The sequence below is a fragment of the Epinephelus moara genome, chromosome 7 (genome assembly GCF_006386435.1).
Source record: "Epinephelus moara isolate mb chromosome 7, YSFRI_EMoa_1.0, whole genome shotgun sequence".
Taxonomy (NCBI): domain Eukaryota; kingdom Metazoa; phylum Chordata; class Actinopteri; order Perciformes; family Serranidae; genus Epinephelus; species Epinephelus moara.
The window spans coordinates 40,194,959-40,215,457 of record NC_065512.1 but is presented as its reverse complement, the minus strand read 5'-3'; the positions used below and the strand labels follow the sequence as shown (position 1 = coordinate 40,215,457).

Here is a 20,499-nt window from a genome sequence, read left to right as displayed (position 1 = left end):
ACTTTTTCTGATGTTATTGGAGACTTCTGGAGACTCTGTTGTGAGAGCACGTATCATTCTTATTCTTCTCAACGAGCAGCGGATGCTGCCGTGGGCCCTTCCCTCGCCCCAAAGCACTCACAGATGGCCCAGTCCTCCCTCCCAGCAGCAGTCAGAGCAGGGGATGTTAACCCCTCCACGTCCAGACTGCAAGTGAATCACGCATGCGCGGAACAGCCGCTGGCTGATCCCAACCTGGTTTACAGTCAGGGCGGGATGTAAATGTAAAATTTTCTTTGTCTAATATAAATCACTGAAAGAAGGTTCATTTGTAGTTCTAAACATATTCAGGGTGTTATTTTACTCAGTTTATGTCTCTCCCACGACGTTATTCCTCTCTCCTACAGCAGCCATTACAATGACATGCATATGGACAATTATGCAAATTAGGCAATGACGTCATTTGGCGACTTCTAGCGACTTTTAGGACAGCCAATAGCTACTTTTCTTACTGTGGAGTTGGCAACAGTGCCTTTTTTCCCTGCAGTCTATTGCTGATTGTACAGCCTCGTGCGATTCCTCAGCAGCAGCGGATTCATCTCTCATTCATCACGTCCTCCAGTTCAGGCGATTTCACCTGTTTTTAAGTCATATTGTCAACGCGCGTCTTCTGCCTCCGTTTTCTTCTTCAGTCTCAAGCTCAGTGTCGTGTACGGATTCAAGATGTGGGCCCATCCTACACGTATCATGATTTGTTTCTCCGGGACACGTTGCATACGTACACCCGGATTGCCACACGCCGTCCCCCGTTACTCCGGTCAAGCTTCCACGCACACCTTGCTTCAGTCCCTGGACATACTTCACCTCCGCCTCATCATCGTCATCATCACCGCAGGCCTCCACATGCAGCGGCTACCACTCTCAGCCGACCGGTCCACTCAGCTGGCGTCCACCCCGAACCAACGCTTCATTCTGTCTCCAGCCTCTCCAGCCCCGGAGCTCCCGAATCCCTCATGGCAAGAGAGCCGGTGGTTTAAGCCATCCGATCATCAGCCTCCCTCACTGTTAAGTTAAGTGTGTCTCATATGATCAGCCGGACCTCAATTTTCGGCTCACTGGGTTTCATCAAAGTGAGCATATTAAGCAGGCACACTATGCCCTCCGTTCTCTTCTCTATGGTATTCGCTTTAAGCTAAGCAAGTTTTCCTCTTCATCTTCATTCATAAAATAAACTCACGTGCGCATCATGCCGCTATCTTACCACACTTCCTGTATCATTTCAATCATAAGCCCTTCAGCGATTCTCCAGTGGGGTTGTGCGGGTTTTTCAGGTGACCGAGAATATACTTCTAGCACAATCAATTAAAAACGCCTCATTGCAGCACTCATATTTATTCGCATTCCCTTTCTTTCAGGAAACACAGCAGAGTTCGCATGCGTGTCCATAGTATGCACGTACTCTCACAACAGCTGTTTCATCAGGTGACAATAAAATAAATAAAAAATTTAAAATACTCAAAGGATAAATGGCGGCCTCTATTGCAGTACCATTACATCCATCTGCCTGATTCTTGTCATTTATCATATTTAGAACTCGGCCGCCCGGATCATCACCTGTATCTAATTATCTGACCTCATCACCCCTGTTCTCATCCAACTTCATTGCCTTCCAGTACAATACCGCATCCTCAAAAAAAAAAAAAAATTGGCATATTCACTCTATCTGGACACTGTGCACTAGCCTACAGTATATTTGTTCCTATGTTGTTGTTTTGTTTTAATGATGTCTTACTGATCTTTTCTTCCATGCTCTGTAGGCAACCTTGGCCGTCTTGAAAGGCGCCTCCAAATACAATGTATTATTATTATTATTATTATTATCATCATTATTATCATCATTATATGGACAGTAATACAGAAGCAGCCATTGTCACGTCTTGGGCTCCCTCCACCATGGTTGATTAACATGTACATTAAGAAAGGGTCAGTACGTTTGCACCTGCAGGGCTTTTATTTAGTGAGATTTATTTCACCTAGTAGCGACGATGTTTTGAACCACCATTCTGACACACACTGTGGTCATGACGGCTAGGGCTCAATCATCTGGTTCGCTCTATTCTATTCTATTAAGAGGTCCTCGCAAGCAGCTCCTTCCTGGCGGCGCTCCAGGTGTTTTCTCAACCCTTGTGCTATTTTTAATTGTTATGTTTCCAGTCTGTCTGCAGTTCAGTGGTATGCACACTGATCAGTTCTGGTAATCACAGTTCCCAGTCGTAAATGGTCTAACTTAATTCGAGCTGCCCTTCACAATTATATCCATCTCAGAATCACCATTCACGATTTCATCCATGAATCGGGCCCGGAACATGCCTCAATCCCGTCATGCAAAGCAGTATGCAGGGCAGCCTCTAATCAGCCCGATCTTTTCCTGTTTTTAAGGACATGTATAGTAGTTGTCAAATCATTTGAGCTCAGCAAGTAGCTGCGTGATCGCCCCCTCATGCACATGGCATCATTGTGCCATGTCGCTCTGTTCGTATTTAGCAGTGATCCAGAGCATCATTCGTCGACTGCCTGTAGGGGAGATGTAGCTGGTCAGCATACACTCGAAGATGCCCATGCAATCTCTAATCCTCTTACGCCAGGGCCACACCGCCCGTGGAAGCGCCGCGAATAGCCTCGAAGCGCCGAGAAGTGAAGGCAGTTTCCTTTCGGCGCCCATGTTAACCGACTGTGTCATCTACACTGGCCGCGCAGGCTCTCGATTTGCAGTGATCAGTTCGGCGTCTGGTCTATTTTCTGCGCGAGCCGCGAGCGAATGTGTCAAGCCAGGCAGTGAAAAATAACAGCTGGCAGGCAGTGTGGCCCTGGCGTTAGTGACACTTGTCCAGTTCAGCGGTAGGGCTTTTATCATAGGACCCACTACATCTATTTGGGCAATAATCTTGATCCAATCAGTGTTGGTAATATCTATTAAGGCTGAGCAATACAGGGAGGAAGAAAATATATAAATGAATAAATAAATAATAATAAATAATAATAAATCTCTTTAATAAAAATAAACAAATAATAACAATAAAATAAAATAAAATAAAATAAATAAATAAATAAAACGTGATCAATATAACATACAAACACAGGGATCAAGGACCAGGGCAGAATTTTTTTTTTTTGTGGGTAGCAAGTACCCACTGGTTTTTGGGGGGAGCTAGGTATGGCTCCATTCTAGCACCAATTCATAAATCAGATTTCTGCTCCCCAAATTCTCACTAACTCATGCAAATAGCTGGTGGTGGTCTTTCGTAGTTTCCTCTTCTGCTACCTTCAATCAAATCCCAGTTATGGTTTGTCCTATTGCCCACCTTTATATTCGATGGAGCGACAGTCATGCATCAGCCATTTGCCATTTCTGTTTGGTTATCTTATTGCTATTGCATCATTGCTGACCTGAAATTTGCTTGTTGTGCAGTCCTATGTTCCTTGCACTCGTTCATGTTTCCAATTCCGTCTGCCTCAGTTCAGTTAGGATGGCTGTCATTTATCCCACGTCCCCTCAATACCCATGCTCTACGCGTTCTCATGCCGTTTGCACAGTCATCCGTGGCCCTCCAACTACATGCTGCATGCACGAACACCTGCTCATCCGCTACTGCTCACCTATCGTTTTATAATCCTCAATCATGCATCACCCATGAATATTCCATTTTGGTTATATAATCACGAATTCTATCTGCCAATTCTCTATCAGCTGGTCCTGGGACATATTCTGCTGTATTCATTTATTCAAGTTGGCCGTGATTTAATGCAATTTTATTGGTTCATTTCCTTTTACCTCATTCGCCTAATCTCTCGCTCATTTACATGGTCTTCGGGACCTCACGCAAATGCACAATCACGGTTTTGGGACCTCATGCTGCATGCACTAACAACCTTGGTCTTCGGACCTCATGGATGCTCTACCATGTTCTGTGGGACCTCATGCTGTATGCACTAACAACCTCAGTCTTCGGACCTCATGCAAATGCTCTATTATGTTATGTGGGACCTCATGCTGCATGCTCTTACACCCCTGGTCTTCGGGACCTCATGCCAATGCCCCACCATGGTCTGTGGGACCTCATGCTATATGCTCTGCTTCCCTCAGTCTTCAGGACCTCATGCAAATGCCCCATCATGGCCCATAAGACCTTATGCTGTACGCCCTAACACCCTCGGTCTTCAGACCTCATGCAAATGCCCCATCATGATCTGTGGACCCCATGCTGTATGCTCCAACACCCCTGGTCTTCGGGACCTCATGCAAATGCCCCCATGGTCTGTGGACCTCATGCACCACACCAAGGTCATTGGACCGCCTCAGAATGTTTCCCCTGCAACACTTAATTTTCTTTGGTCAGAGGGACCCACTTAATTTCTGTTTTGTCATATCGGACGTAATTTATGTTTGGTCGTCGGACCTTATTTTAATTTATCCATTTTATTTAAGTTGGTCTTCCGACCTTAGTTTCTGTTTGGTCATATGACCTTTTATTTTGTTCTACTGATGGTCTTTAGGACTCCAGCTTGTGCACCCAGGTCTACGGGACCTCATGCTTATACACAGTAATTTCTTTTCGGCCGACGGGCCATAATTTCTCTTTGTCAAGATGACTTTAAATTCTTTTTGGTCGCCGGACCTTATTTTACTTTCACCATTTTATTTGAGTTGGTCTTATGATCTTAATTTTCGTTCGGTCTTATGACCTTTTATTTACATTTGGTCTTTATTGATCTTTTATTATTTTCTGCATACATAGGCCCAGGTCACTAGGACCTCGCACCAGTCACGTTAATTTCAGTTTGGTCATCAGACCCTTAATTTCTGTTGCTGTCATGCTGAAAATTGCTGACTTTAATTTATGTTTGGTTGCCCCACCTTTGCCTTTTGTTTGCATTATCCTAAGTTTGGTCTTCTGACCTTAATTTAGGTTTGGTCTATGATCTTTCATTTCTGTTGGTCCTAGTTGACCTTTTATTTCGTTCAACATATAGACACCATGGCCTCCACAATCATGCCATCCCAGCCTTCCTTCTGCCATATGACCTCATCCCCTGCCACTGCCATTTCACCCTAGCTTCATCTCGGTGTTTAGATCTATCCAAGCCTCCCTCTGCCACTTCCCTTCCATGCTCATCTCACATCCCCTGTTTTCTAGATAGGAGCTCCCTATTTGTTGTCCCAGTCTCATCCTGACCATATGTTCTCATCAAGGTTAAATTACCCCATTCAGGAGTCATGCAGGCCTTAAAATCTGTCCTTTCACATTCACTGCCTCCTCGTTTCAGTTTGTTCGTGCTTCTTCTGCAATGCATTCCCTACTAATCTTTATCTGCTTGTTTTGTTAGAAGCCTGTTGCCTCCTGGTAAGGTAAGGATTGCCTCACGTCATACGGTTTGTCGTCCTTCTCGCTCCTCACACTGTTTTGGGGGGTTCCCTAATTGGCTACGGATCCATCACCTTCCTTATAGCTCATCATCTCTAAGGGGTCTAATCGCCAAAGACTTTTCACATTTTCACATTCCATTCTCATGTGCATTTGTAATTAAATATTTTCTTTCCTAACCAAAACATGTCTCTCCTATATATACATATGTGTATATATATATATATATATATATATATATATATATATATATATTAGACTTGCACCGATTACAATTTTTGGAGCCGATACCGATGTTTGGATGGCCAATTCCGATTTCATTTTTTTCAAACCACTTTACAGCACACAAGATATTGCAATATTTTCTATCTTTGCTTAATTAGAACATTTTAACCAAGATACAACCAGTTTTTCAATAATCATCTCAAACAAACAAACAAAAACAGTGACACAGGCTAAGAAACATTTTCCTTTTTGCCCAAATATAACTTCAGGTACAGTATTAAAATAAATAGCCCAAATATAACTTCAGGTACAGTATTAAAATAAATAATTTTAAAAGATAAAAAAAAATATATATATATATATATATCTATATATATATATATATATATATATATATATATACATATATTAAAAAATAAATAAAAACATTGATAAACAAAATAATAATTCTTGGTGTATAGCATTTGTGGGTAATTTCTTTAAAACACAAAAAAGTAAAAATAATCTCCTGTGGAAAATTCACACAGGTCTTCAGGATGCAACTGCCAGTAAGCACACGGACACGCGCATTTTCGGCACGCGGACACGCGCCTCGTCAGTTTCAAGCGGCACAGTGCAGCACTGAGAGCTCCGCAGTTAAGTTAAACACGGACAATTAACAACTTTCTCCTTCTCTGTCTTGGTGTGTGTGTGAATGATTAAGGTGAGAAGCCACCCATGTTTCACTTTCTCACATCGCCAAAGCCGTGAGTTGCACATGTGTGTGTGTGTGCGGTGCTGATGTTACACGATGACAATCATACGCGCGCCGGGAAGTTGACCGGCGTATTTTAAATCGGCATATTTTAGACTGACCAGCCGGTTGCAGGTCATGGCCGATCACGTAAATCGGTGCAAGTCTAATATATATGTATATCAGTGTTTCCCACAAGATTTTTGGAGACTACATCCAACCCCGTAGGGGGGTCCGGGGGCATGCTTCCCCGGGAGAAAATTTTGTAGCCTATATATTTGATTTAAAGGCATCAATCTGGTGAATATCTTATCGTTCAGACTTAGATATTTGACCCTACTTGTATGTGCCCCTGTATCAAAAGGACTGACCCTAGCTTGGCCCCCCCATTGAAACTGGCCTAGAACTGCCACTGCAAATGAACTCAAGAAAGAATTGGTAGAAAACATTAGTTTCATCATTTTTAATACGATCAACCCATAATAACAGCCATACAGCAGAGAGCACTGTCTTACATGTCAGTCCAAAATCTCAATTAAAAGAATGAAAAATCAGAACCAGCTAGGCCTGCTCAGCATTTTTATACACAACATATTATGTTATAATTTGATGTTAATTGCTTAATTGTACTATGCAGGGCATCTGTGTGGAAGCATCTACATTTGTTATGCTTCTGTTTGTATATATACATGAACTTATAATTTTAACAGCCAGAACTTTGTGTGATCACAGTAAATGTGCGTCTGGTGCCGGGGAAATACCGCGGGCGTGTGGAAGTGAAGTACAATGGGGTCTGGGGCACCGTGTGTGATGACAGCTTTGACACTGTGGATGGCAAGGTGATCTGTAAGATGTTGGGCTTCAAAACCGCCATTTCCACCTTCACTGCCAGTCCTGGTAAGAAGTCCACTGCCACCATCACATCATGTTCTCTGTACCATATATCCTCTTATGCTTAAGAAAACTTTTAACAGAATACTGAATCTGAAAAATGACAATTTGTATATTGATAACTCATCATATGTTATCATGAAATCATGAAGTAAAGTAAGTTTTTCTTGCATGCCTCCTCATTAATAGAGAATCAAAAAAGTGAACATTCTTCATGAACTAAAGTAAACAGGGATCACGTTTAACAACAAAGTACATAAAAAAAAAAAAAATCTGTTTAAAAACTCTAACCCAACTGGTGTTGTATAATCCAAATCTTCTTCATCCAATTGAATGTTCACTACTTCCCAAACACATGCATTTTCACTAAAATGTTATATTATAAAACAACATGCGTATAAGCTTTACTTGAGCTCAAATTAATGCGTGTGCCCAGGCACGCTACTCAGCCGTACATAAGACTGTATAGACTGACATGTTTTAAATCATAACGTTTAAGCAAAAATGCATGTGTTCATAAAGTACTGAACATTTAACTGGATAAATGAGATTTGGACTGTGCTGCACAAGTTGGGTAAGAGTTAGTTTCGCTGTTGTTAAATGTGGTCCCTGTTTACTTGAATTCATTAAGATTGTTTGCTTTTTTGGGATTCTTCGTTAACCTTGGAAGCATACAAAAAAAAATAAAAAATTAAATCACAAATTCAAGCTAACGTGGTGTGAGTAATTGATATTCAAATGGTCATTTTACAGGTATTTCTTAAACTCTTAATTTTATTTTCTCCCATTACATCTTTTCCTCTGACCCTTACACTACCCCCTCTTTTGTTGAGCTTCTGAGTTCTGAACTTTTTTCATGGTATTGAATAAAACTACCAACAAGTTAAGGCCTAGATCACACAGAAAGCATTTTAGCAGCTGGAGGTGTCTTTTTCTAATTGTTTGTAATGGGAATTGAACTTTTTGCTTGCTGTTTTTGTATTGCTATGCACCTCCCTTTTCTGTGCTCTAGGGGTCTAGTGTTTATGCCAGAGCGCTCTCACACTGGAAAAGCACCCCATGTCTTCTCCGTTTTTTCCCTTTGTCCAATTAGATGATTTCAGAGGCAGGCCTTCTGCAGTGGTCATGACGACAAATTTTCAGTTGGCAAACAATGGAGGAGAAACTGGTAGTGGTTGTTGGATACCCAGAGCTACATGTATATGACTTTACAAACCACAGTTATCATGATCTTAATACAAAACAGCAGGTGTAGAAGCATATAGGTGCAGTATTTGAAACACCCATCATGGAGGCGAAGCTCCAGGACCAACTGGTGGTACTCCCGTGGTCCGCCCTCTTTTTTAGGGTCTCCTGTACCTACACAAATCTCCCTTTTGCTGTGCCCAATAAACTATCTGTGGACAGCCTCTCACCCTCAACCAGAGCTACAGCAAGTACCCTCTGCCTGTCCATTTTAGGAGCTAGATACTGATTACAGTGAATATAAATAAAATTTAAAAGATAAATAAATAAATAGAGGGTAGATTGATTCCACAGGAAGGTTACGGTAAGGAGGTAATGCGGTGGTCATCTGACAACAATAAAAAGGCACAGCAAGCATTTTTTTTACTAGTGACATTCAATTAAAAAAACAAAAGGCAGTGCGGTGCGCCTCACGTTTTGCAACCAGCAAAATGCTTTCTGTGTGATCGGGGCCTAAGAAAGTAGCTCTGTTGCTAATAAAAACTCATTGCACAGAAAAACAGATTATGCACTCATTCACTTAGGTCCATATTACTTCCTGAGGCTAAGGATGTTGGTCTTTTGCGAAGTGATATGGTTGGCAGGTGTAGTTTGGTAGAAATAAAATAGTTCCAATGAAACTGTTCACAAGCTGTGTGGATTCTCTTGAGTAAGTGGGTCATGAAAGAGACATCACTGTTGAGTTTTCCAAATATATTTTTTTGGTGCTTTGAGTACCACAAGCTGCCATCAAGTTCCATTACAGTGGAGAGAAGGCAGACATCTCCGATATCTCCAACACTCAACAATTCATCATTCAGAATGATAACTTTAAAAAAAAAAAGCACCTGATGAACGCATCTCATTCTCACCCTGCTATGCTTCTGTAGGGTCTGGTAGGATCTGGCTGGATGAGCTGAGATGTTTAGGAACAGAGTCTGACATCTTTAGCTGCCGACATGGAGGAATTGGAGTTACCAACTGTCAACACAGTGAGGACGCCGGAGTGCACTGTCTCTAGAATGACACCACATTGAAGCCAACAAGAAAAATGGTGTTTAAACTGTTCTACACAGTTTGATAAACATGTAGTGACAAGTTGGCTAGCAGGCATTGCGCACACACACAAACACACACACACACACACACACACACACAAACACAAACATTACATGCACACATCTTGCTGGAGATACAGTATAAGCAGAGAGCAGTGCTGTTAATGATGTTCACAGTTGGAACTCATTACATTTTCATAAAACACAGCATATAGAATAACATTCAGTTCAAAGTTTCAATTTATTACTAAACACATTAGCCAAAATGACAGTGCACTGTCAACATGCTAATAAAACTTTCCTGGAATAAAAATCTCAGGCATCATTTCTCCACTTTTTACTCTTTTGATTAAAAATATTTCCCAAATGAGGCAGAGCAGCGCTGTCCTCATCAACCCCCGTCCTCCAGTCGGCCTCCCTTGCCTTCAGTGACATGCTTGCCATCACCTTCCGTCCATTGCACATCACCACAGTCTCAGATGACTTTGCAGAGGTCAGCAAAGATGAAGAGGTCACATTCAAGGACAGGAGCCGTGCTAAGGAATGGTTTCTGACACAGCTGGCTCTGTCACGTTTTCCCAGACACCTCAGGGAACTTCCTGTAGATACACATGTCAAGGCTCACATCAAGTGCTATCACAGTTGATACACCTAAATGAGTAATAACATACATTGTGTAAGGTACCTTTTATGTCCAATAACACCTTTTTCACATTGCATCTATGTATCATAATCAATATGTCTGCTCTCTGTAAATCTTAACTTGATATAATTGACAATAAAATTTTTATGAGAGACATGTGGAAGATATTAGTTTTTTTCAATTGCTAACAAGCATTGGTCAGAACCAAAGTCACATTATCAAAACTCTCCACACAGTCAGCAAAACAGAAGTGTATGTGGAGCAAACTGTGAATCACTTGTCATTGCTTTCACACAAAATGCATTCAGTGACCACAGTTACCAAAATTCATGAACTCTTTTCTCAGTCAGAGTTCACCACCTGCAAAACACTATACTTTTAAAGCACATTTTTTCAAATGCTTACACACTTTGTTCAAAACAGTTAAAAACACAATCAAAACAGAATGATGGAAAAAATAATGTGCATTTCTGCTGCAGCCACCTTGAAATCTATAGAAAATAATATCAAAATATTTACAATAAAATGAAATAATAATAATTCCAAATGCAGCTGAGTGCAGTTTGCAGCTGAAAACCCACCCAGATGACCTGTCTTGTCACTATAGCAAGCAGATAAAAGGGGATGGCTTCTGAATTTTGTTTTTTGGAAATATGGATCAAAGAGGACAGATTGGTGAAGAGAGAAGAGTGGCAATGAGAGGGAGAAGAAGGAGAGGAAGACCAAGAGCTGTGGTCTCTGATGAGATAAGAGCCACAGTTACAGTTTTTCTCAGTTGCTTTAATGTATTTCTCTGATCAGAATTAAAATTCTCATAACTGTTAGTTCAACCTCCACAACATTTAGTCATTTGTGCACGTCATAATAGCAGTTTCTCATTCCTTCCAACAAATTGCAAATGCTTTTGGACATGCATCAATTGCTTTCATACAATTCTCTGCTGTTTTATGACATTATCATTTGCTTATGTCATGTCAGTCAAAATGAACTATACTTATGAATGCTGAATAGTCAGTCCCTATAAAACTAATAGTCCTCATTTCATTGCTTGAGTCATTACATACAAAAATGTTGAACTAATTGTCAAAATCTGTCAAGCAAATTTTATACATTTCTTTATCATTTTTTCCTGAAAATGTCTCCTAAACTGAACAATTTCTCTCAGGTGAACCTCAGCTTTCACTGATGAGGAGGAGTGTGTGAAGCATTAGTTGTAACCAATCATAAGCCACTTCTCCACAGTCACTCAAAGCTAAATCCCATTGGCAAACATATATGAACCAAACAGGACATAGTGTGTACCATTTCTATTATACTGTGACACAGAAATGGAAGGTCAGCGTCGTGGAAGAGCGGTGAGGATGCGGGGAGGAAGGGGAAGGGGACAAAACAGGGGAAGAGGAAGAAGAGGCCAAGTATATAAGCGGATTTCTGATGACATTAGGGCTACAATCGTGGACCATGTTGTCAATCACGGCCTCACAATGGCTGAGGCTGGTCGAAGGGTGCAGCCAAATGTTGGGAGAACCACTGTAAATTCAACAATTCAAACATTTTGCTGGGAGAACAGGTGTGTATATTGGACAGTAATTCAGCACTAAACAATCTGCACTGCACTACTGTCATTGTGTCATACATGAAACTTACAGTGGGACAAGAACTTGTCACTTTTTACATTTAACATTTAGACTTACAGCTTTACTGCAGCACAGATTTACTGTATTGTAGTGTACAGTAGTGTTACAGTAAAGATTTGCCATATTTGGAAGCACTGTTATTGTACACTACAGTAATATGGGTTAATGCAGTGTATCTCATGTTTACTGTACATTACTGTAATTTTACTCTGCACCACATAGGATTGCAAGACAACCTTGCGGAGGTGGAAGAAGGCCCCTTTTTACTCCGGAACAAGAGGAAGCCATTTGTGCAATGGTGATTGCAAACAATGCCATAAGGTTGAGAGAGATACAAAGCGCTGTTATAGAGGATGACAATGTCTTTGGGAATATTGAATCTGTTTCAATCCCTACAATTGACCGAGTGCTCAGGAGAAATGAAATGCGCATGAAAAAATTGTACAATGTGCCATTTGAACGGAACAGTGACAGTGTGAAGGAGATCCGTCACCAGTAGGTAAAACATGTATGTGTTCTATGCATACTCTAATGTTCAGTGCTGTAAACGGTTTACTTTGCAGTACACTTACATGACAGTTCTGTGTATTCACAGTACATACTGTACAATATGTTGTCCAAAATGCATTATGTTACACAGGAAAAGTTGTTATAGTTTTTTTCTCTCTCTCTCTTCTGGGATAAAGCGTGTACTGGAGCTGGAGACCAGGGAACCGCTGCACACATTCATGTACCTTGATGAGGCGGGTTTCAATCTGGCAAAAGGTAGAAGGCGTGGAAGAAATCGCACTGGACAGAGAGCAACCATTGATGTCCCAGGCCAACGAGGAGGGAATATTACAATGTGTGCAGCCATCTCAGAAAACGGCGTCCTCACCCATATCCCCCTTTTTGGTCCATACAACACACAACATCTGCTGACCTTTTAAGACACTCTTTACAGGGACATAATCCCTGAGAATGAGAGGGGTCTAATTGGAGAGCATCTGAATAAGTATGTTGTTGTTTGTGATAATGTGCGTTTTTACCACTCAGATCTGGTCAGACAGTGGTTTGCGGTACACGACAGGATGCTGGTGGAATATCTCCCTCCCTACTCCCCATTCCTGAATCCGATAGAGGAGTTTTTCTCTGCCTGGAGGTGGAAGGTATATGACCGGCATCCACATGCCCAAATGGCCCTGCTAGCGCCCATGGATGCAGCATGTGAAGACATTACAGCAGAGTCCTGCAGAGGGTGGATTCGCCACTCCAGGAGATACTTTCCTCGCTGCATTGCAAGGGATGATATTCGGTGTGACGTAGATGAGAATATATGGCCAGACAGACAGGAATGTCTGGATGTGCGTGAATGATACTGTGTATGTTGTATGTTCCAATATGTACTGCAATATTGTTTACAGTTGTGCATTTGTGCAGTTGTGCACAGCTCTACCCAAAGGGTGTTTCTTATGTTTGTTGTCAATAAGTAAGTGTGTATTTTTCTTTTGCACAATGCTGTGAACAAATTAGAATTGCAGTAAAACTATGAAACATACGTATTCAGTGTCTTGTACTCTGTTACCTCACTAAATACAGTAATGTGTAGCTTTACTGTAGTTTTCAAATGGCTGTGCAAATAGTGTATAGTGCTGTTTTGAGTATTTTCAGGTAGTGTCACCAAGATCTGACTTTTTTGCATTGGAAAACACTTACAGAGTAAACTGTCATAATGAAAACATGACAAAGCCGTTTGACTCTATTGTTCATAAACAATAGTGTCAGGGATTTTCATTTTGATGACACTGACACTTTCATTGACATGAATACTTGCTTTTGAGGAATGAACTATCCATTTTGAGCAAGTAACACAGTTTTGCAGGTTATCAACTAGGTTTTGCAGTTTGCACTAATTGTTTTGAGAAATGCACTAACTCTTGTGCAAATGTTACTGTAATAGTGATGTGAGAAATGCACCAAAGCGAATGAGAAAAACTGTATTGACCATGTGGTAAATCATGGACTCTCTTTGAGAGAGGCCAGGTCAAGGGTGCAGCCAAACTTGCAATGCTCAATAGTTGCATCAATATTTAGGATTTTCCGGTGAAAATCAACAGGTGAGAGATTCATCCCTCAACTACTGAACTACATTTTACAGTACAGTACACTATGTTTATATCTACTGACATTTTTTGTGTTTTATATTACTGTATGCAGGATTCAAAGGTTGCCTCCTACAGGAGGAGAGGCCGAATGTTTTCAGATGCCCAGGAAACTGCTCTCATTGATATGGTCATTGCAAACAATGCCATAAAACTGAGAGAAATTCGGGACAGAGTGCTGGCAGACAATGTTACTTTTGCCAGTGTGAACTCGGTCATATATTTGAGTTACTGTAAATCACTCTGCCAAGATACTGAAAACATAAATAAATGTAACTGAAGCAAATTGCTGCATTGCTGATGCTGACTCATTCTTGTTACAATATACAATATAACAATTCAGTAGACTCAAAGTGCAAAGATCTTATTCTATAATAAAATACTGATTTATCTGCAAAAAGAATCATTCAAACTTTAAAGATTAAATGTCTTTTATGTAATGCTCTCTGTTGTTAGTATTTTGTAGTTCAGTGTGCTCACAGTGACAGTGTTTACTTCCTGAATGAGACTTGTTGTCAGTGTTGTGGATGAATGGGCTTATTTTGAGACAGTTGTGATGTGTTTTGATGGTGAGAAAGAGTTTTGGAGGTGAGATGAACTGTTTAGCTGAGATGCATGTTTGTAATGCAGACTGTGTGAAGAGTTTTGAAAAAGTAGTTTCAGTAGTGACCAATGTGTTTTAGCAATTGAAAAAAAAAACTGTAACAGCTCAGACTAATATTTCTGGCAAAAGACGTTCCTCCTGGTGGAAACTACCAATCCTGCACGTGTGTGACATGCTGTAGAAGAAAAGTATTACCTTACAGTTTTGAGTGTTATTTTGCATCTGATGTTGATCCTTGTGTAACTTGATTAAGTGTCTTCCTTTTTTAGTCCAGGGGCCAAGGGGCTAATTTTCACAAATTGGTATCACTTAAAGGGACCAAACAATTTTGGCATTTTTATCTCTCTACAGGTCTCTAGTTTATATTTTGGTATGATAGCCCTGCCTATCTAGTAGCTTAATTATAGTTATCACTCTGTAAACAAATTTACACCCGTGTAGGCAAAACACTACAAATAGGGTGAAAAATTAACTAATAGATATCCCCATGTAACTTGCCCAGTTGATCACTCATATTAAGACAAGTATTTTTTGTATTACAAATTTTCTGAAATATTTTATTTAAATATGCACCAGTTTTGTTAATGAAGACAATCACAAGGAGGGGAAATTGATTACGTAGTTACTGTGCTAACATTCAGTGTTACTGTAGCCTACAGTAGGCCTACTAGCACTCAGAGCTGCCCAGTTGCTATTTGATCCATAACTAGGAGGCAAAGGAAGTGCTACTGCTTGCCTAAAGCGGACTCCCAGGCTAGCAGAGGGAAGGAGGTGCCTTATTTCTCCATTGTAGGCCGTCCTAAAATAGGGGGGCCACCTGCTGCCCTCATCCTAACTAACACTATTATAGAGCTACTATACTGAAATTGAATGTCAGCGGAGAGCATGGAGAGACAGCAATAGCAGACTTCGAATCAGGTGGAGAAGAGACAGGAGCTGTGGCTGGTGAGTCCTTAAAACAGAGGGAGAGATGGCATAAGGCAGAGCACAGAGATAATGTCAACGCTAGGAACGTGAATTAGAATTTAGACCATCTAGAGCCATTATATAGTATAGTATTTACTCTGTCACATCATTCATCGTCCACATCACTATCATTCAGCTCCGGAAAACATTCCAACTCATTTGCCTGGTTGCTGCAGGTTTGTAGTTCACACATATCTGTGCAATGCAGACCACTTTGCAGGCATGGNGCTATCACTAAAGAGACATGGCCGAGCACTGAGACCTGAGGCAAGGAAAAAGCCATCGTCCACCCCGACCCGGGCAGACAGGAGGCTCCACACCAAGGTGCAGTGCCCTTCAGCCACCCATGTCAGAGCGGTCTCCCGATGGGGGTGCCGTCGGGAACAGCTCTCAGTGTGGTAGGCCCCCATGAGGAAACACTGGAGCTAAAAACTGAGGGACTAAAACAGTAAGATAGGATAAAACGTATAAAAAGAACCAAATAAACAAAAAGCTATTTAGCTCATAAAATTGAGTTAATAGCTAGGTAAGAATGATCTAAAACAGAGACATAAAATGCGTCAAAACTAAAACCTATAACTAAAATAACAAAAGATAAAGGTGATAGATAAACATCAACAGTCTCTGCAGCCCTGAGGTTCTCCGGCAGGCTGTTCCACAATCAGGGGCCATAATAACTAAATGCCGCCTCCTCGTGTGTTTTAGTCCTAACTTGTGGTATGGTTAAAAGGCCGGTGCCGGAGGACCTCAGGGTCCGCGAGGGTTGATATAGTAAAAGCAGGTCAGATAAATAAGAAGGCTCAAGACCGTTAAGACATTTAAAAACTAATAAAAGAACCTTAAAATCAATCCTGAAGCGCACGGGGAGGCAATGCAGCGATTTTAAAACTGGTGTAATGTGCTCCCGCCCTCTGGTCCTCGTCAGCACTCGTGCAGCTGAATTCTGTAATAATTGTAGATTTGAGATTCTCCTTTTGGGAAGACCAGAGAGCAGGGCATTACAATAATCTAACCTACAGGAGATAAAAGCATGCATCAGCACCTCCGTGCTGGCCTGAGAGAGAAACGGGCGGACTCTGGCTATATTCTTAAGGTGGTAGAAACCTACCTTCATTATGTTTTTAATATGTGGAATAAAACAGAGCTCAGAGTCAAAAATCACACCCAGATTTTTTACAGATTGTGTTGGTTTAAAATTCTGTAGTTTTGGTAAAAGTTTCTCTCTCTGGCCTTCAGGACCAATGACTAAAACCTCTGTTTTGTCCTGGTTGAGCTGCAGGAAATTTGCTGCCATCGATGACTTTATGTCTAAAATGCAGTTAAAAAGGCCATCAATTGGCCCTGTGTCATCAGGAGACACGGCGATGTACAGTTGCGTATCATCAACATAACTATGAAAGCTGATGTCGTGCCTCCTGATGACATCCCCCAGGGGAAGCATGTAGAGATTAAAAAGAGTTGGACCTAAAATTGACCCCTGGGGGACCCCACACTTTATCTCATGGGTTCCTGAGGAACATGTATCCATACTTACAAAGAAGTGTCGATCAGTAAGGTAAGAGATGAACCAGTTAAAAACCGTACCAGAGAGGCCAACCAGGTGCCTCAGTCTATTTAATAAAATGTGATTTGTGATTTGATGGTCTACTGTATCGAAGGCGGCAGTTAGATCCAGTAAAACCAAGACTGTGAGTTTATGGTTATCTAAATTGCACCTGATGTCGTTTAAAATCTTTAAAAGGGCTGTCTCGGTACTGTGGTTCATCCTAAAACCAGACTGATACTTCTCTAAAGTGTTATTTGTATTTAAAAAATCATTTACTTGGGTAAAAAATAGTTTTTCTAAAATTTTGCTTAAAAATGGTAAGTTGGATACAGGCCGATAATTACTAAAAATGTTGGGGTCTAAATTGCTCTTCTTCAGAAGGGGCTTCACCACCGCCGTTTTCAAGGAAACCGGGAAGACACCTGTCTGAAGAGAGCAATTCACCATGTACAGTAGCTGTTCCTCAAAGAATCCATAAAATGTTTTAAAAAACGGTGTGGGAATTGGGTCTAAAAGGCAGGTTGTGGGCTTTACTTGGGAGAAAACTCGACCAAGTGTCCTCGCATCAACCAGGGCAAAACTCTCCAGTGTTTCCTCAGGTAAAGGCAATGATCCAGGTGTGTCGACAGTTAAAATCTGTTGAGATAAAAGACTGGATGTGATGTCATTGATTTTACTTCTGAAGTGGTCTGCAAAGTCCTCACAAAGGGCACTGGTTGTTGTCTTAGGCGATCTGTTAAAATTACTGTTTGTTAAAATATCAATTATGGAGAAGAAGAATTTGGGATTGTTTTTATTGTCAGAGATTAGTTTTTTGAAGTGGGAAATTCTTGCCTGTTTGACTGCATTATTGTAGGTTTTGAGATGTTGACGTAATATTTCGTAGTGGACTGTTAGGTTTGATTTTCTCCATCTTCTCTCAGCACTCCTGCAGTATCTTTTCAGTTGTTTGATTTCCTGGTTTCTCCACGGGGGTGTAGGTTTTGTTACAATTGTTTTGATTAAAAGTGGAGCCACTGAGTCCAGCGTTGACTTGAGTTTGTTGTTAAAATTGTCCACAATAAAATCACAGGGTGCTGGTAAAATCTCTGCAGGAGTGCTCTGTAAAATCTGGATAAAATCTGCAGCCACTTCAGAAGTTAGGTAGCGTTTCCTCACTGTTCTCACCGGGGCCTCCTGTTGGTTAAAACTGGTGATGTTAAAAAACACACAAAAGTGGTCGGACACAGCCAGATCCACAACAGAGGACACACCCACGGACAGGCCATAGGTTATGACCAGGTCCAGGGTGTGCCCTCTGCTGTGGGTCGGCTGCGTGATATGTTGTTTAAAATCTAAACAGTTTAAGAGGTTTAAAAATTCTCTGGATACTGGGTCCGAGGTGTTGTCAATGTGTAGATTAAAATCACCAGTTATTAAAATCCTGTTGTAGGTGGAGTGAATGATTGATAATAATTCAGAGAAATCACTGATAAAAGAAGTGGAGTACTGGGGTGGTCTGTAAACCGTTATGCAAAGGATAGGAGGGCTGCTAAAAACAAAGGCATGATGCTCAAATGACGTGTAACTGCTAAAAGAAACTTCATTTGAGGACATTGTGGTTTTTGTTACTGATGCAGTTCCGCCTCCTCTTTTACCTCCCCTAATAGAATATAAAAAGTTAAAATTTGGTGGGGAAGCCTCGGTGAGAACAACAGGTGCGTCGGTGCCAAGCCATGTCTCTGTAAGGAGAATACTGTCTAGGTTATTGTCTAAAATTAAATCATTTATGATAAAAGATTTGTTTAAAAGGGAGCGCATGTTCAGCACTGCCATTTTAATGTTTGTGCTGAACTGGCGCTCATCATTACATTTCAAAGGGATGTTAAAAACACGGTTAGGTCTAAAAACAATCCTGGGTTTCAACTTTCTAAGTGTAATGATGATTTTTATGGTGTGAATGTCCTGTGTTTCCGGTTGCAGAGAAGGTGCTACTGAGGGAGAAGTGTGTGTGGTGCAATGTGTAGTGGAGGAGGGTGGAGGTGGGTGAGCAGTGAGTCAGGACGTGGCTGTGGTGCAGGATCGGATGGTCAGGTCAATGTTGACTGATAAAAGTCGTGATCCCTCCTGGTTTGGGTGGAGGCCGTCCCCTTTAAAAAGGTGGGGTCTGTTTAAAAAAGCTATAAAATATTCCACAAAAGGGATACTTTTGGCCAAGCAGTATCCCTTCAGCCACAGGTGCAGCTGATGAAGGCGGCTGATGGTGACGTCACCATAACGAGGTGGGGAAAGTTTTCCCCGTGTCCAGCAGGCTGTCCGCCAGGGAGATGAAACTTGAGGACCTCTGACTGCTGGTTCCTGAGGTCATTGATACCAGCCTCCAGGACCAGCGTGGAGGCCGAGCTGTGCCGTGCAGTCAGCTGGAGGGCGGAGGATGCAACCTCACTGACACGGGCACCAGGATGGCAGAAGGTGCGGCTGTTGTGCACTTCCACGTGCCTGACCATGGAGGTCCCGATCACCAGCACAGAGGGGGTGTGCTGCTCCCGAGTGCGTGCCTCCGACTGCCTGGAGGTACGGCGGTGACGGGATGGAGCCCGAGGTTTGTGGCGCCGGGCCGCGGTTCCTCCTGACCGGGATGGAGGGGAGGGGTCAGGCTGGACGAGCAGACGCCGATTCCTGGACTGGTGAGAGCCACGGCCAGCTGGATGTAGGCCTACAGGTTCCACAGGCGAGCTGGACGAAGCATCCACGGGAGGGAAGTCCTGCAGGCTTAGGATGTCATACCTGTTATCCAGCGGCAGCTCCGGAGGCGGAGGAGGAGGAGATGGACGAGCCCCAGAGCCCCTGGCCACCACTGACCAGGGCTCCCTCGGCTTGAGCGGAGTTGAGCTCACCGGTGCTCCCGCTCCATCCTCCGCGATGAAGCACTGCGGCTCCGCGGGGCGAAGGCAGGAGGTGGAGGGTGCCGATGTTTTGGGCTTGGCTCCCTGGCGGTGCCGGCGGGACTCGGCTAGTGCTGGTGTCGGAGTTCCGGTGGTGATGGAGCTGGTCCACGGCAGGGTGGTGTTGTTCGTGGCCATCATGCTCCGGTCACCAGCGCCGGATGCCGTCAGGTGAGCAATATGTTTTGCCTGGGTCATGGCGACGGTGGTAAAATCCAGGAGGATCTTGTCCCTCTCCTTGAGGCTGGCCTGCAGTCCGGAGATGCTCTCCCTCAGTTTTGACAGGGTTGGGAGGCAGGACTCACACACCGCCAACATACCTGTGGCCTGTGCTGGAGATCCGTCCCCCGGGACACAGTATCAACACACGGAGGTGAGTTTAAATTTACCCTCGGTCGTAGGGCCGAAATGTCCAAGGGGACCTTCCCCAAAAAAGCGAGAAACTGGATTAAAAGCTGTGTTTTACCGGACCGAAGTGACGGGGAAACCAGTGACGCCACACATG

At 42.4% G+C, this 20,499-nt stretch overlaps 1 protein-coding gene and 1 long non-coding RNA gene across 3 annotated transcripts in view; both read left to right on the top strand.

Moving 5' to 3' along the window:
* The window catches only part of marco (macrophage receptor with collagenous structure), a 62,197-nt gene extending 51,867 nt beyond the window's left edge, over positions 1-10,330 (top strand). For both annotated transcript variants that reach the window (XM_050048356.1, XM_050048355.1), the window contains 2 exons: positions 7,093-7,257; positions 9,366-10,330. In XM_050048356.1, coding sequence (XP_049904313.1) covers positions 7,093-7,257; positions 9,366-9,496 — 296 coding nt within the window. In that variant the 3' untranslated portion in view covers positions 9,497-10,330. The remainder of the gene's footprint in view (positions 1-7,092; positions 7,258-9,365) is intronic.
* Positions 10,331-10,457: 127 nt separating this feature from the next.
* Positions 10,458-13,350, top strand: LOC126392771 (uncharacterized). Its single transcript, XR_007570214.1, has 2 exons — positions 10,458-12,111; positions 12,500-13,350. It is a non-coding gene; the product is annotated as an uncharacterized LOC126392771 (long non-coding RNA).
* The last annotated feature ends 7,149 nt before the right edge of the window (positions 13,351-20,499 follow it).